The 13868-nt window shown below is 38.2% G+C and overlaps 1 protein-coding gene across 7 annotated transcripts in view; it reads left to right on the top strand.

Annotated features, from left to right (window-relative positions):
* The window catches only part of SOX6 (SRY-box transcription factor 6), a 260249-nt gene that overhangs the window by 108924 nt on the left and 137457 nt on the right, over positions 1 to 13868 (top strand). For all 7 annotated transcript variants that reach the window (XM_062494968.1, XM_062494969.1, XM_062494967.1 and 4 more), the window contains 2 exons: positions 7599 to 7771; positions 11245 to 11313. In XM_062494968.1, coding sequence (XP_062350952.1) covers positions 7599 to 7771; positions 11245 to 11313 — 242 coding nt within the window. The remainder of the gene's footprint in view (positions 1 to 7598; positions 7772 to 11244; positions 11314 to 13868) is intronic.

Raw genomic sequence — 13868 nt, 5'->3', positions numbered from 1 at the left:
CATCTGTGAGATAGCAACAAAATCTTGAAACATATTTAAAGTCCTCTAGGCTTGTGTCAGGCAGAGTTCTTTTCATGTGTGTGAAAGGAAGTAAGGAGTCCAAGAGATTTGTTGGAATTCTGCTTTTTGCTGGGCATTGGTTTGGAGGAGGGGGAGTTTGAAGCTCTGGCTAACATCACATTCTTTCCTGCATTCCTGACGTAGATTCCATTTTAAGACTCAACTGTAAATTCACCACATTTCTAAAAATGGTGCAAAATTTCATTGTGCTGCTTCATGAGCTGAGCAGGAACTTAGTCCAAACTTTTGCCTAGCACCTTTGACAGCTATGGAGCTGTTTGAGAGAAATTTGGGAGCAGCTTCTGTTGGCCCAGTCATGGCAGGATTTTTAAATGCATTGGTTTACTTTGATTGGAACTGTTGTGAAAAGCAGTCACGGAAGAAAACCTCTGAATGTAAGATATTGCTCAGGAAACTCTTGAGAATTGCTAAGAAATCATGCAGGAGCAAAATGTCCAGTGAACATGTAAGAAAAAAAAAAAAAGATATTTGGAGGAGCAAAGCTAAGGTACAAGCATTTGCTGGACATACTGTGGCAGGTAACCTGCCTCAGGTGCTGGCAAATCTTTAGGGGAAATATTCAGCTGGATTACCACAGGCATTCTTGTGACATGTTCTTAATGCAGAATAAATGGTTCTGTGATTTGTGATGTTTGAAGAAGGAATAAATCCATCAAGTTCTTTTGAGAAGGGAAGAAAACTACGGAGCAGAACACTCTAGGTGGTTGGATTGGGCTCAGTAGCTCCTGAATACTCCGAGGTGTGAGTGTGCCCACTCAGTGTCAGGCAGACATCTGGAAATGAGGGCTGGATGGAAGCCTTGTGATGAGCCAGACTCCAGGGCAGTGGGTTAAGGGACCCCAGTGTTGGCTGTGAGCTCAGCTCACCCAAAGCCAGGGAGCTGGCTCTGGGGATGGAGAGTCCCTGTCCTTGCCCTCATCTGTCTATGGACACAGTGACATGTGACAGTGAAGGGTCAGCATTGCCTCACTGAGCTGGTTTCTTGTTCACTCAGCTGTTTGGTTATTTTTTGGTTACTCTAAGGAAGACAGGACCATGATAAGTATACAATTGTTTTAAAAGTCTGCTGTTTTAAAAGTCTGCAAATCATACGAGTTTCAAATTGTTCCCATCTAAGAAATTGCTGCAATGTGTGAGTTTTAGTATATATGAAATTAGGAGAAAACTTGTGGATTATCAATAAAGCATTTTTGTCCATCTCATAAAGTATAACTAAAATAAACTCTTTTGTGTTGTTCAAAAGCTGACATATTTTTCTCTACAGAATGTTTTCCATAGTTCTTAATATTAATTCCCTTTACTGTATGTCGGCATACGGTAGTAAAATTTCCTTGCTCAAAGCTGAAAATGCAGAATAATTTTGAGATATAAGGGAGGGGAGGGATCTTACACCTTCCCAAGAGAAGCTATCTGGTGTGTTTTGCATGCTGGACGTTTGCTGTGCTGCTTTCTGCACTGGGATGCTACAAAGCACAATGGGAGCGTTTATAAAACTTTTTATTGACTAAGAACGGGACAGTAGCATATGGGAACACCAACAATTGCTAAGTGATCATGAAATAAAGAAATTCCAGTATTCTAGTGTTATAAAAAGAAGGGGGGGGGGGAAGTCATTCAGAACTTAGTCGTATTGGTTCAGCTGTTGTAACCAAAGACTGATAAGATAATAGAGGTCTTTGTGGCTGTTTTCTACTGAAATGCTTTATCTTTATGATACACTTGGGGCCCTTTAGAGTGGAAGCTTTTTAAACTGCTGCTGGAGTTAGAACTCAAATTAGATGCTGCTGCAATGGCAAGGGGGCTCCTTAGTCAGGCAGCCCTCACAAAGTGACTTTTATCTCTGAAGCCCTTCCATTAGATTGTTACTTTCTTCTGTTTTTCCTGTTTATTTTTGTTGACTTTTGCTGCCCTATTTTGTGGCATTTAGAAGGTGACCCAATCAAAAAAGGGTAAATGCTAAATGCTGGACAGAGCCTGTGAAGTGGAAACATCACAGCCCATCTGATGTGTGCTGCAGACTGCAGTGTTAGACAGAATGGTTTAACCAGGTTATCTCTGGGAAGCTAAGATCAAATACACTTTCTTTTATGTCTAGCATTGTGTTTTTGCTTTCTTTTCAAACAATGTCCATAAAATAATAAAATCCCCTCCAATCTAACAGAGGGATTGAGTCCCAAAGGTTGTTGTTTTTTTTTTTTTAGATAAAAAACAAACAAAGGAAAAAAAAAGGCTGAAATTGCTTATCTTGTTTAAAAATAATTTTTGATTGTTGGTTGAACTGTTTTGGCTGATGATACTTTGGAGCTGAGTTATGTGATTTAAAGCCCTACTTAGTTTCTGGCCAAATCCACACTTATTTCTTGCAGTGCCGCCTCCTGATTTCATAAAAGTCACACTATGTGTTTGTTCTAGAAACATAACAGGAGTAATCATTTGTGATTTATTAATTTGTATTTCCTGTAAGCGTATGGAGCAAAAGTTAGTTTAGATGCAGTGCATAAACAAGGATGATATTTGTCATGTTTTACACTAATGACAGAATTCAAGAGAACCAATAATGCTTTGCAGCTGTGTAGAGATTCCATGCAAAGATCTCAAAGCACTTCAGAAACTTTAACTAACCATGCATAAAAACCTCTGATTGGTAGTGTTTTGCTTTGTGTAAATGTTGGGACACTAAGACACATTCAAGAACCCACAGTAATTTTTTGTCACTAAGCTAAGAACCTACTTTAGCAAACTATGGACCATGCCTATAAAACTTTTGATTTATTTATGACTACAGTATTTTTTCTTTTATTCACTTGATAAAATATGTGGTTTTATCTAGTTCTCTTTTCCTGAGTGTCAGAGAGATTAGTTTAAATTATGCCATGTAAACCAAAAAGTCTATTTTTTTTTGTTATGCCAGTCTCTTTTTCTCCCCCTTACCAGCAGTTATTACTCTGCCTGTACCTCAGGACAGCTTGCCACAAGGACAGTAAGAAATTTAACATTGAGAAGCCTCCTGTGTTTGCTGGCATGCAGCTGCATTTGTATATAGACTGAATAGGTTGTAAGAGGTAACAGGAATGTCAAAACGTGGCAAATCGGTGGTTGATATAGGAGCTATAGTTGTATTGTATAGCTGTACTTACTGGATAATAGTTTTTTAATTCTTTTTTTTTTTTTTTGGCAATACTTAAAGAAATCTAAGCAGATAAAATGTAGGATGGGGCTTGTGATTTTTATTCAATGCAGTGTAAGATACATGATGCCCTTTCTATTACTTTATGTGGCAGAAATCATGCAACATTCTAATTGGTTTTAAAAGATAGAGTTTTTCCACAAGCAGAATTCTTTCTAAATGTAATTTTAGACCACAAGTTGAACTCTTCTTTCTTTTTCAGCAGATTTATAGCTACTTTTTATTTTCTGTCTCCCGGTTAGATTAACCTATGACCAGAATTTCTGAAAAGTTTTCTTTGATGCCTTAGCTCTCTTATGTCTAAGTATTTTATCTCAATTTGTGCTGAAATCCAAAATAAAGTGTAAACCAATAAGCACACAGGGAAAAATTAAAATATTACTACAACCAGATTATTAACACAAAAGTGAGGACATACTCAAAGTGCTATTAGAAATAATAACATTTTTTTTTCTGAACTTTTGATGAGACTGACACATATTCATTTTAAAAAGAAGTCCTTAAACACTGTCAGCTTCCCACCAACACTCAAAATTTTAAATACTGCTGGTAAAGGGAGTCAATGGATCAAATTCAGTGTATCTCTAGTCACTGAAATAAAGGCCCCTAAGAAAAATGTGTCAATTTTAAAGGTCTTTCCTAACTGAAGACCATTTTGTGATAGAGCCAAAGGTTAATAAAATCAGTAGTGAATGTAGCAATTTTACAGATAAGCTATTCACAACAAGTGTAGTTACTTGAATAAAAAGCTAATTCAGTTCTAAAATGCCACATGCAGTAGCAGTGAATAGCTGCTTTTAGGTGCTTTCTGGAGGAGGATAAAATACAGAATCACAGCACTCTTCTTTTCCAGCATCCCTGGCTGCCTGTAAATTGCTGTGAATGGGACTGTGGGCTGACAGGCTCTATTAAGACAAACTGCCTTTCTCATCGGAGAGATAAAATAAATCAGGTGTTTAGTCAAATTAAAATACTTCAGATGGAGCAGGCCCTGGGGAGCACTGATCCACCTGACAAATCTGAGAGAAACTAAAGACAGATGTGTTTTGGGGATAAGGAAGACCCCATGGAAAAAAATGCACTGCTGTCTTTGGAGTAAGAGAATAGGATTAGAACAGAGAGAGAGCTGTGGTATATAATATTTTATGGAAGCTGGCATATTTACTGTTCATTTTTTACTAAGCTTTTTGTTTTATCTGCTTTTATGGCAAATACATTTTACAGATAGCTGTATTTTTATTTTATTTATAGATATTTTCAGTCAGCAGCAGAAGTTTATTTACTGGTAATGAGTTTAGGAATCTTGTTGCTCGCTGCAGTAAGTGAATGCAAAACAGATGATGATGGCACACAGCTACTGATGACCTCTCTTGTCCCAGCCAGATCAGCTCAATCTGGTCTGCATTCTAAGCAAGTTGGTTTTTATTGGTATTTAAACTGTAAAATAATGGTTGGGATTTTCCACTTTAAAATTAAATTATACCTCCCCCCCATCCCACACACACACTGTTCATACAACAACATTCTCATCTTATGTTTGTTCTCTGGAGCAGTTCTTGGTTAGGTGTCCTGCAGCTTCATGGAGGTCTCATGATTTTCCAGGAGTACAGTGTACATTTTGTGGTCATCAGTTCTATTCTGTTGCTGGATTGCTAACAGGGTACAAATTAAAGAGCAGAGTACTATAAATGGGGTCATTTATTTCAGATGTGTTTCTTGGAGTGGGGGGAAGGAAAGAAAAACAATTACTGTGGATTCCTGAATAAGAACAGTTACTTGTGCCTGCAATTGTAAAAATTCAGGGAAAGAAAGAGAGAAAGACAAAGAAAGAAACTATAAATTTGTGCAACCATATCAAATGGTTCTAAGAAATCCTAGCAAAACAACATATTTTGTAGCCTTAGCAGGCACTCTTTGTGGTGGTTTTCTACTCATGTTATGAAGCAAGTACAAGCTATACAGAATAATATGGAAATGGAGTGGGAGATTAATATCTGCTTTGGGTGTGTAAAATATTTTACGACTGTAAGCTCAGGGGCTTGCATTATGATGCCAAAGCTGCTTGACAGATGTGAAAGTCTCAAGCTGTTGTTTCCCAGGTGGCAGTGGAGGACAGTAAGTATTTGAGGCAGCAGGTGACTTCCCACTGGCTTTCTAAAATAGGTGGGTGGAGTGGTTGATCTCTTCTCATCACAATGGGCAAGGCAGTTTTCCTTTGGCAGAAGAGCCTTTTACCCTTGGAAATGAATTCAAAACCACCTAAACAACCTTTGAACCATACTGAAAAATCTTCAAGACCGCATAACAGAGTTTTGGATGGTTAAGGTAGGTGTAAAGTTGCAGAGAATTGAACAGGTGTCAGCATGGATCTCAGTACATGCTAAAGAATCCTGCCAAGGTAGTACTTCCACTGCAGGCACTTTCCTGGCCACGCACCTGCCTAAGCTTACTTTCAAAAATTATTTTGTTTGTTTTAGTCTTGTAACAGCATTTTGCACAGAACTTTTCTATTGCTTCAGTCACTCGTATCACACTAAGGATTTGCAACGAGCTGGTCTGGGTGGTAGAGTGTCCTTCAGATCCAACTTCATGCATCCATCATACCTCTTGTGACTAAGGCAATCACTAACAACCCTATCTAAAATTTCTGCTGCAACAGAATTTGCACATTTTTCTTCTTCTGGAGACCAGTTTCAGATACATAATGGTGTTAGGCATTAGAGGATAGGGAAGCATCAGGTTCTTGTAAACTTTTAAAGCACAGATACTTAATAGCGAATAAGAAATTGAATCTTTCGCAATACTTTGCACTGCTAAATGCAATTAATAAATGTACAGAAAACGGGGTACCCTTTGTTTCTCAGAGTTTGTTTAGAGTGAATGACTTAAGCCATGTGTTTTCTTTTTTTGCATATAAAGCAATTTCAGACAGAGGTTTTCTTATATGCTGCTTTTGCAAATGAATCTCTGTGTAGGAATCATACTGGCCCCACAGTGCAAGTAGTAGATAACCTTGGGTTTGTCCCCACCTTGGCAGGAGCCTGTTTTGTCTTCCTTCTCCTTATGAAATCTATCAGCCTCCTTCTTGTTTTCTTTAGAACATATCCATCTTATCCCTGGGAAGAAGCTGGAGTCATAATTTTGTGGCAGTTTCTCCATTCCCTCCTAGGTCCTGTTGCTCACACATTGTCTTCCTCTTCAAAAGCTCTGTGACTTCTTTATCAGAGTCCTCTATTGTGAACAGAGGAAAGGAAGTTTATGAATACTCTCTTTTGTGCTACTTCTCATATCATTGTGGCAGACTACAGACCTGAATAATTGTTGATTTGGTTTTCTTCTTCTCTAATTTTCAGTACTACTGTACCACATTGAATTGCTTTATTTATCCCACTTCCAACTCTAAACCTCTTTCAGATTATCTTCCAATATTTCTGAACTTCTACCTTACTGTATTTTTCTCTTATAGACCTATGAGTCTGAGGTGCTCACAAAAGGAAATGTATTGTATGCCTCAAATACAGGAACTGACATTGCTGTTTCTGACAGAGTAATATGTTCCTATATAAGATGAGATATTTTCAGATTGATTTGGAAAAGGACCCTGTACTCTCCACTTATGAGACCCATGCAATTTGCCCATAAACAGACCATTAAGCATCATTAGTGCAAAGAATAAATGTACCGTAGTTTTGTATTAATTAAGTGGTCTCTGTAGAATAAACTTTGAAAGTTAAATGAAAATTCTTAAGCTATTTTCTCAGGTTATCCATTTCTCTTGGGGACAAGTAAAGCTCATTTTTAATACACATTCCACCACCAAAGCTTACATATACCTAAATGACCTACCAGATATATGGGTATTTTGGAGAAATGATCAATAAATTCTCAAACTGCTTCTTCCACCAAACAGCATCTCTAAAATTCTTTTTTAGCATTTGTACATACTTGGAGTGAAAAAAAAACAAGAAAGTATATAAACTTGAGGTAAAATTATGTCTGATAAACTATGGATGTATTTATCACAGTAGGCAGATTTAGATGGAGAAGACACAGGGATTCATACTTAATAAATCCCTGTCAGAAAAAAAGGAGATATTATATATATCTTCTGCTTCCATTTCTGTTACATCCTCCCCTGCTTAGAGCACAGCAAATCCATGTGTTACATTCTTTTCAAATTTGTTAGTAGAAAATATATCCAAATTGCCGTTTGAAAAAAAGCACATTGGTGACCCAGCCATTTTTTTTTGGGGGGGGGGGGAGGGGGTAAATATTGCTTTGTAACTATTTTCTACCTCATATTTACAGTACATATTTCTTCCACGTTTAGGTACACCAGAAAGCCTGGCAGAAAAAGAACGACAGCTCTCTACTATGATCACCCAGCTGATCAGCTTACGGGAGCAGCTCCTGGCTGCCCATGATGAGCAGAAAAAGCTGGCAGCCTCGCAAATTGAAAAACAACGGCAGCAAATGGACCTTGCTCGCCAACAGCAAGAACAGGTGAGGCTCCAAGAAAGAAACCCATGAATATGGTTCATGCAGAATGCTTATCACAAACTCTGTTCTGCCAGCTGTTGTTTCCTTTCATGTGTTTTGTTAAAAGAGCTTAAATATCTGCAGAAGTTACACGTTTTTCCAGAAAGAGGAAATATTATAGGACCCTGAAAAAAAGGGAGTAGATAATAGATTTCACAGTTCTTGTTCCTTGCACTGAGATGCAATTTTGAGAGCTATGAAGAAGCCAGACTGCAACCGTTATTTAACTCTTTCTCTTTTTGACAAGAATATAATTAAACAAAAACCCTTAAGCATACTCAAACCTTCAAATACCTTGCACAAGTAAGGTTTGATTTGTTTGTTCAGGTTGCGAAAGGTTTTATTTTTCTTGTTTTGGTTTGTTTTTTTTATTATTATTATCTTTTTTTGTTGTTTTTTTTGATTGTTGTAAAGGTGCAGTTGTCCAACGAGCTGTCCTCTTCTCACTGAACTAAAGTGCAGCAACAATGATCCCAGGCACTAGTCCCCTAAGCATTAGATCAGACAGATCCAAATTAATGTGTGGTTTTTAGGAATCTGACATTATTACTAGAATTATCTTCTCAGTTAAATATATTTTATAGGATATATATACAGCAATGTATGCTCTGTTGATTTTAATGAGTTGTGACGTCTGGTATTTTATGTGCTTGGGTATTTGCCCACATGTAGGAATATGGACTCATCCCCTAATGGAAAATAACATAAAGGAACACTGTAAAAAATCAGAAGTTAGAATGTCATTTAGCCATCTAGAGATGACACAGTAATTAACTATTGACACTTGTGAATAAGCTAGCACAAATTAATCTTGACACATTTGCAGACGAGTGATATCTTACAGTGAACACTTTGTAATTATATTTCAAAATGAAAATTAAATGACACTTAAAACTAGGTTGTCATGCTCAATGAAGCGAGCATGTAGCTCAACCGATAGGCAAATAAAATTCAGAATTTGAGCCACATGGTGCTTGTGTACCCTACTTTACTGTGTCAAACCTATACATCAAGACGATGCTATGGTAATTGCATTGCAGGGTCTTGGATACATTTTCTATCACAGTACTGCTCCAGCTAAGAGGAACCTTTGAGATTAGATGTTCCATGATAGATTTCTTATTTTCATCAGGAAATGCCTATTCAGATGGTGCTACATTGTACATGCAGGTACAAAAAGCTGTTCGCAGGCAATCAGAACCCTGGCAGATCTGTTCCTTTACACATGTAAACAAAAGCCTCCTCCTTGTCTTGGCTATGGTTTACTGTGTTAAGCTGCAGCTGGGTCATCAGCAGCTCCAAACAATACTGGATATAGGGTGCTGTGTACCTGTGAAAAAAATGATGCAGCACTGAGAGAGAATGGCCCAAAATGTAACTCCATGATCTCTATCATTTCACTGTGGAGCTGCACACTGTAATCATCTTTTACCTTTGCAGAGACTTTAGCAGCAGGGGCAATGTGGACATAAACCTGATAGACCTTATCTTTAGTTACAAGCACTGAACGTCTAAGATAGACTCACACAATTGGTGAATTGCTCATTAAAAGTGTTAGCTTCAGCTCTCACAGAGGTTTTATATATTCCATTAGGCTTGTTTCACCAAGCACAGGCACCACAGCTGGGCACTGTGCTGACAACAGATACCTGAGGTTCTAGGAGCTGCCCCTGGGCTACCTGGGCACATGAACTGCCAGCTCTGAATTCCCTTTTTCACTCATGCACAAGGGTCTGCTCTTTCAGTCCTCACTCACTTTATTTTATTGACCTGCTGGGAAGTTCATCCAGAAAAGTTTGAACACCAGGCCCTAAAAGGAATTTGAGCTCTGCAACAGCCATTGGTGTAGTGATCTGTGAGAGCTGCTTGACCCCATTTTTTTTTGTGGCCATTTGCCTTCATCCTGCCCCAGAATCATGTAGACTTTAATTTGCCTCCTTGAGGGCATGTACAGGACTTAATAGGCATATGCATTTCATGTTGATTTCTCTTACAAAAGTAGATTTTAACTGAACAAACTTAGAGTTATTTCCATGTGACAGTGAGAGAATAAGGAAATAACAGCCTTGGTCTCTGTGTGTGCACAATTGCAAGCTGTTAATATGTGACTCCAAATTCCTCATGAGTTAATCTGAACCTTTTTCACTAAAACTATGTGATTGTTTATTTCCAAACCAACCTTGATACATTCCCGTCATTTTTTTATCATAAAAACATTTTACTTACCTTTCTCTGTTTATAACAGAGTAAGTGTGCTCAGAAGATGTTGGGAAAGGAGACCAAGAGGGTTTTTGCCAGAAGAGAAACAGTGGATTAGAGTGACCAGAATACCTTTGTCACCAACTTCTTGCTGTTTTATGTGATTCCTCTGCTCTAGATAAATATTTATAGGAGGAGAAATTATACTTAAAAAATGAAGGTAGCAGAAGTGCTGAGGCTGGGATTTCCAGGAAACACAAATCTTGTGCTCATTTCAGTCTGCTGCACAGTTACCCTTCTAAAGCAGAGGTCCAGTTGTTCCCCCAGCTCCCTGTGACCTCTCCCCTGTGTCTGCCTTCCATAACACCCATTGCAGGGAGTAGCTCTGTGGTCTGAGGGCAGGATCCTACTTCCCTTCTGCTCCAGCATGCTGATTTTGTGGGAATCAGGGAGGTAGATGTAGCAAATTCTCACCAGTCTCTCAGTGCTCCCTACCCTGAACATTTGCTTTTCTCCACCTATGTTAGAGAAGGGATAGAGTGAACCTTTATCCACCAGATCCCTTACTGAATCTACCAAAATAGGGTAAGAATATTTACATATTTCATAGGATTGTGTGGAGGATGAGCTGCTGAGCACCAGGTACTGTTTTTACACAGAATAAAGCTCTGCTTCGCTAAATAGCTCCAAGGATGATTTTTGAGATTTGCAAGAGAAGTGTGCTGCTCATTGTGAAGGAAGTCAGGGAAGCTTACCCTAGGAGCTCGTGCTGAACAGTGAAACATCTATAAACACTAGCTAAGGCTTCAGTTCAGCAAAGCAGGAAAATGTATGTTTAACCCTGAGCACCTGCGTAATCCCATCCCCATTCAGAAAAACACTTAATTTTAAGCATATGTTTCATTCCCATTGTAGCTAACAGTAATGCATCACAGTTGAAGATCACCATAGGCTCAAATGCTTTGTTGAATAGTGATGAGATTATTCACATGCACACAAATAAACCTATGTTCCTGTGCTTTTCAGAGCTAAGGCTTCGCTGCTTAAAATACATATTTCTTACTCACTAAGTAGATTTTTATGTTTCATTTAAATTTACCTCTAAAAGACGCCCCATTTAGAAAAATAATATGCTTAATAAAGTATAATAAACAATTACGAATATGATGTTTTTCAGTCAATTGTATTGAAATTTCAATATTACTGTTTTAATTTAATGGAAATTTTATTTCTAATAGATTGCAAGACAACAGCAGCAACTTCTGCAACAGCAGCACAAAATCAATCTACTGCAGCAGCAAATTCAGGTCAGTGTATTTTATTACTCTCTTCTGATTATACTTCATTTCCATTTATGGAGAGGGAAGGGTCTAAAATAAAGCAGCCACATGCTTTACTAACAAGTCTCAGTAACGATGCTCTTTATGGGAGTTCCTTGTGTCCCAGAAAATTATTGTCAGACATCTTTTTTGGTGCAAAGGACTTTAACAGGCAAAGTTTTCTTCTGAAAGTTATGAACTATTTTTAAATCTCACCATCTTGTCATAATTCTGAAATCTGCAATCAGTTTGACTTGTATTGTGTGAAGTAAAAACAGAGCCTCAATTATTGTTGGAGGGATTCTGTGTTCTACAAAGGCAAAATTGAGATATTGAAGCAGTACTAAGTCCCTGGCAGCAGTCTGCTCATGTACAAAGACCCACAGGTATATGTGTTCCAGGTGCCTTTTGAGTAATTATACCCTGTGGATCTGGAAGTATTCTGGAGATATTTAATTATCTGTACTTGTACTCAGAACATGGTTTCATTTTGAGCAAGCCTACGTGGGTAGGGAGTGGCATGGATGTAGAGGTATTGTTGGCATCTGACTGTGTTACCTTCTCTGCTTCCCACTTTGAAAGCATTTCCATGGGCCTGTTCACTGATGGAAATATTTCACTTCGGTCTGACAGATGATTGTACTGCCAATCATTTCTTATAAGCTTGGGCTATCCATTTCTTTTCTTTAATTAGCTGATTGCTGTGTTACTAGATGGCAAAACTGAAGTTTTTCTTTCCCTCATCCCAAAGGAGTGCTTGTAAATGCTTTTGAAAATGTTGTAATGCAGTCTCAGTTACACTTTTAAGGAGTTTATTTAACAAATATAGATGTGTTAATACCTCGTATGAGAGACACAATTGAATAGTAAAGCTCCATTATCGTTGCTGCCTATTAGGAGACTGTGTGTTCATACTACGTGTGCATCAAGGATGAAAGAGATATTAAGAATCACGAAAGGAAAACATACACCATCTTCTCTAAGTGTTATTTGCAAGCCTGGCTTCAGAAAGCAACGAATAATACAAAAAAAAATCTTAGCATAAAAACTAAGACTGAAACCTAGCCAGGTCTACAAAAGAGAAGAGTTATCTGAATGAGAAATTTTTAATTTTTAAAACTCCTTTAAAAATTAGGAAACAGAAAGAAGGATTATGACGGGGGGGGGGGGGGGGTTTGTTTCTTTTTGGAGAATTTTAAGTATATTTTGCTGGGAGTATCTGCTCTGTAGTAAAAAGTTCAAAGGTACTTTATGCTTCACTTCAGTCAATACTTTTCAGTAACTTTACCCTTCCTCTATCTCCAGGGAAATGTGGTCTTAGAATTCATTCTAGAATAGATTGCAGGTTCATTTTCTCATTCACTTCCATCTTTCCTCTTACATAGTACTGAACTCACCACAAGTTTTCTTTCGCATCCTTTCCTAGATGTACGTGCAAAGAAGTGTTTCAGTGATTATTCTGTTCATTGGAGCTTAGTTTAATAAAAACAATTTCTTGGTGACTCATTCCTGTATTTGCTTCCAAAATCTTGCCAATATATAGTACGCTTGTGCCATAGCTCCTCAGTGGTTTAGCCTCTTTATTTATTTATGATTTTTATATTCACCTGAGTCTAATCAGTGTGTTTGAGGCAGTGAGGATTGTTTCTTCTCCCAGCTGGTGAACCAGATTGGTAGTGGGCATCTGATAGCCCAAGGAGCACTGTAAGCTCCAGTAAGAAGCACTAGGCACGCTGGACAGATGCCAAGACAAACATCCAATGGTCATATGGGGAAATAACTAAAAGAAAGTTTCTTGGGAGATTGTCTTCTAGGCTAAACACCAGCTCACATAGTCCATTTGCTCGTGAGCCGAGTGGTTCTGCTTTGTTTATTTGTTTTGTCTGAATTTTGTGGCAGGTTTGGCAGCCAGAAGTTGCTTGAGAGAGAAGCTGCTAAGTTGCCTCTGCAGTTTGTAGTTTGCTGCTGTAAAATTGGTTATGAGAGTTACAGTTTGAGATGTGTAGTTCCTTAAGGGCTAGAGCTGGGATGGAGGCAAAACAGGAGGCAGGTGATAGAAATAGTACTGTGCTGGTTCTCCCAGATCCTCTCCCACCATCTTCCCAAGAAACCTCAGTACCAGTACTGAAGTCACACTGGGGACTCTAGGTGGAATTAATCATATCAAAAATAGGTAACTGCAGTACAGACTCTGTCTCAACTAATTATCCAGATTGTTCTTGTAGTGAGCAGTGAGAAGCAAAGTGGATTGTTTCAGGATAAGAGTTGTCTTGTCCTAAAGTAGATATTTAAAATATATCAGGTAAATTGTTCCCTAAAATGGCTGTTTCTCTCCATTAGCTAAGAAGGATATACATGCCAATGCCTTTAGTGTAGAGATCTGATGCGAGATGAGGTGAATCATGCTCTCTATGTCTTGAAGGCAAAACAAAATTTCTATTAAATGTTTACATTCCTGGTTTAGATTTTGGGCCTGGTAGAATCTGCAGCTCTGTCTCCAATAACTCGATTTCGTTTAGGTTTGTTCAAAGACACTCTTGAGC

Source organism: Cinclus cinclus, chromosome 6, assembly GCF_963662255.1.
Source record: "Cinclus cinclus chromosome 6, bCinCin1.1, whole genome shotgun sequence".
NCBI classification, from domain to species: domain Eukaryota; kingdom Metazoa; phylum Chordata; class Aves; order Passeriformes; family Cinclidae; genus Cinclus; species Cinclus cinclus.
Note: the sequence above shows the minus strand (reverse complement) of the source record. Positions and strands in the feature narration are given on the sequence as shown.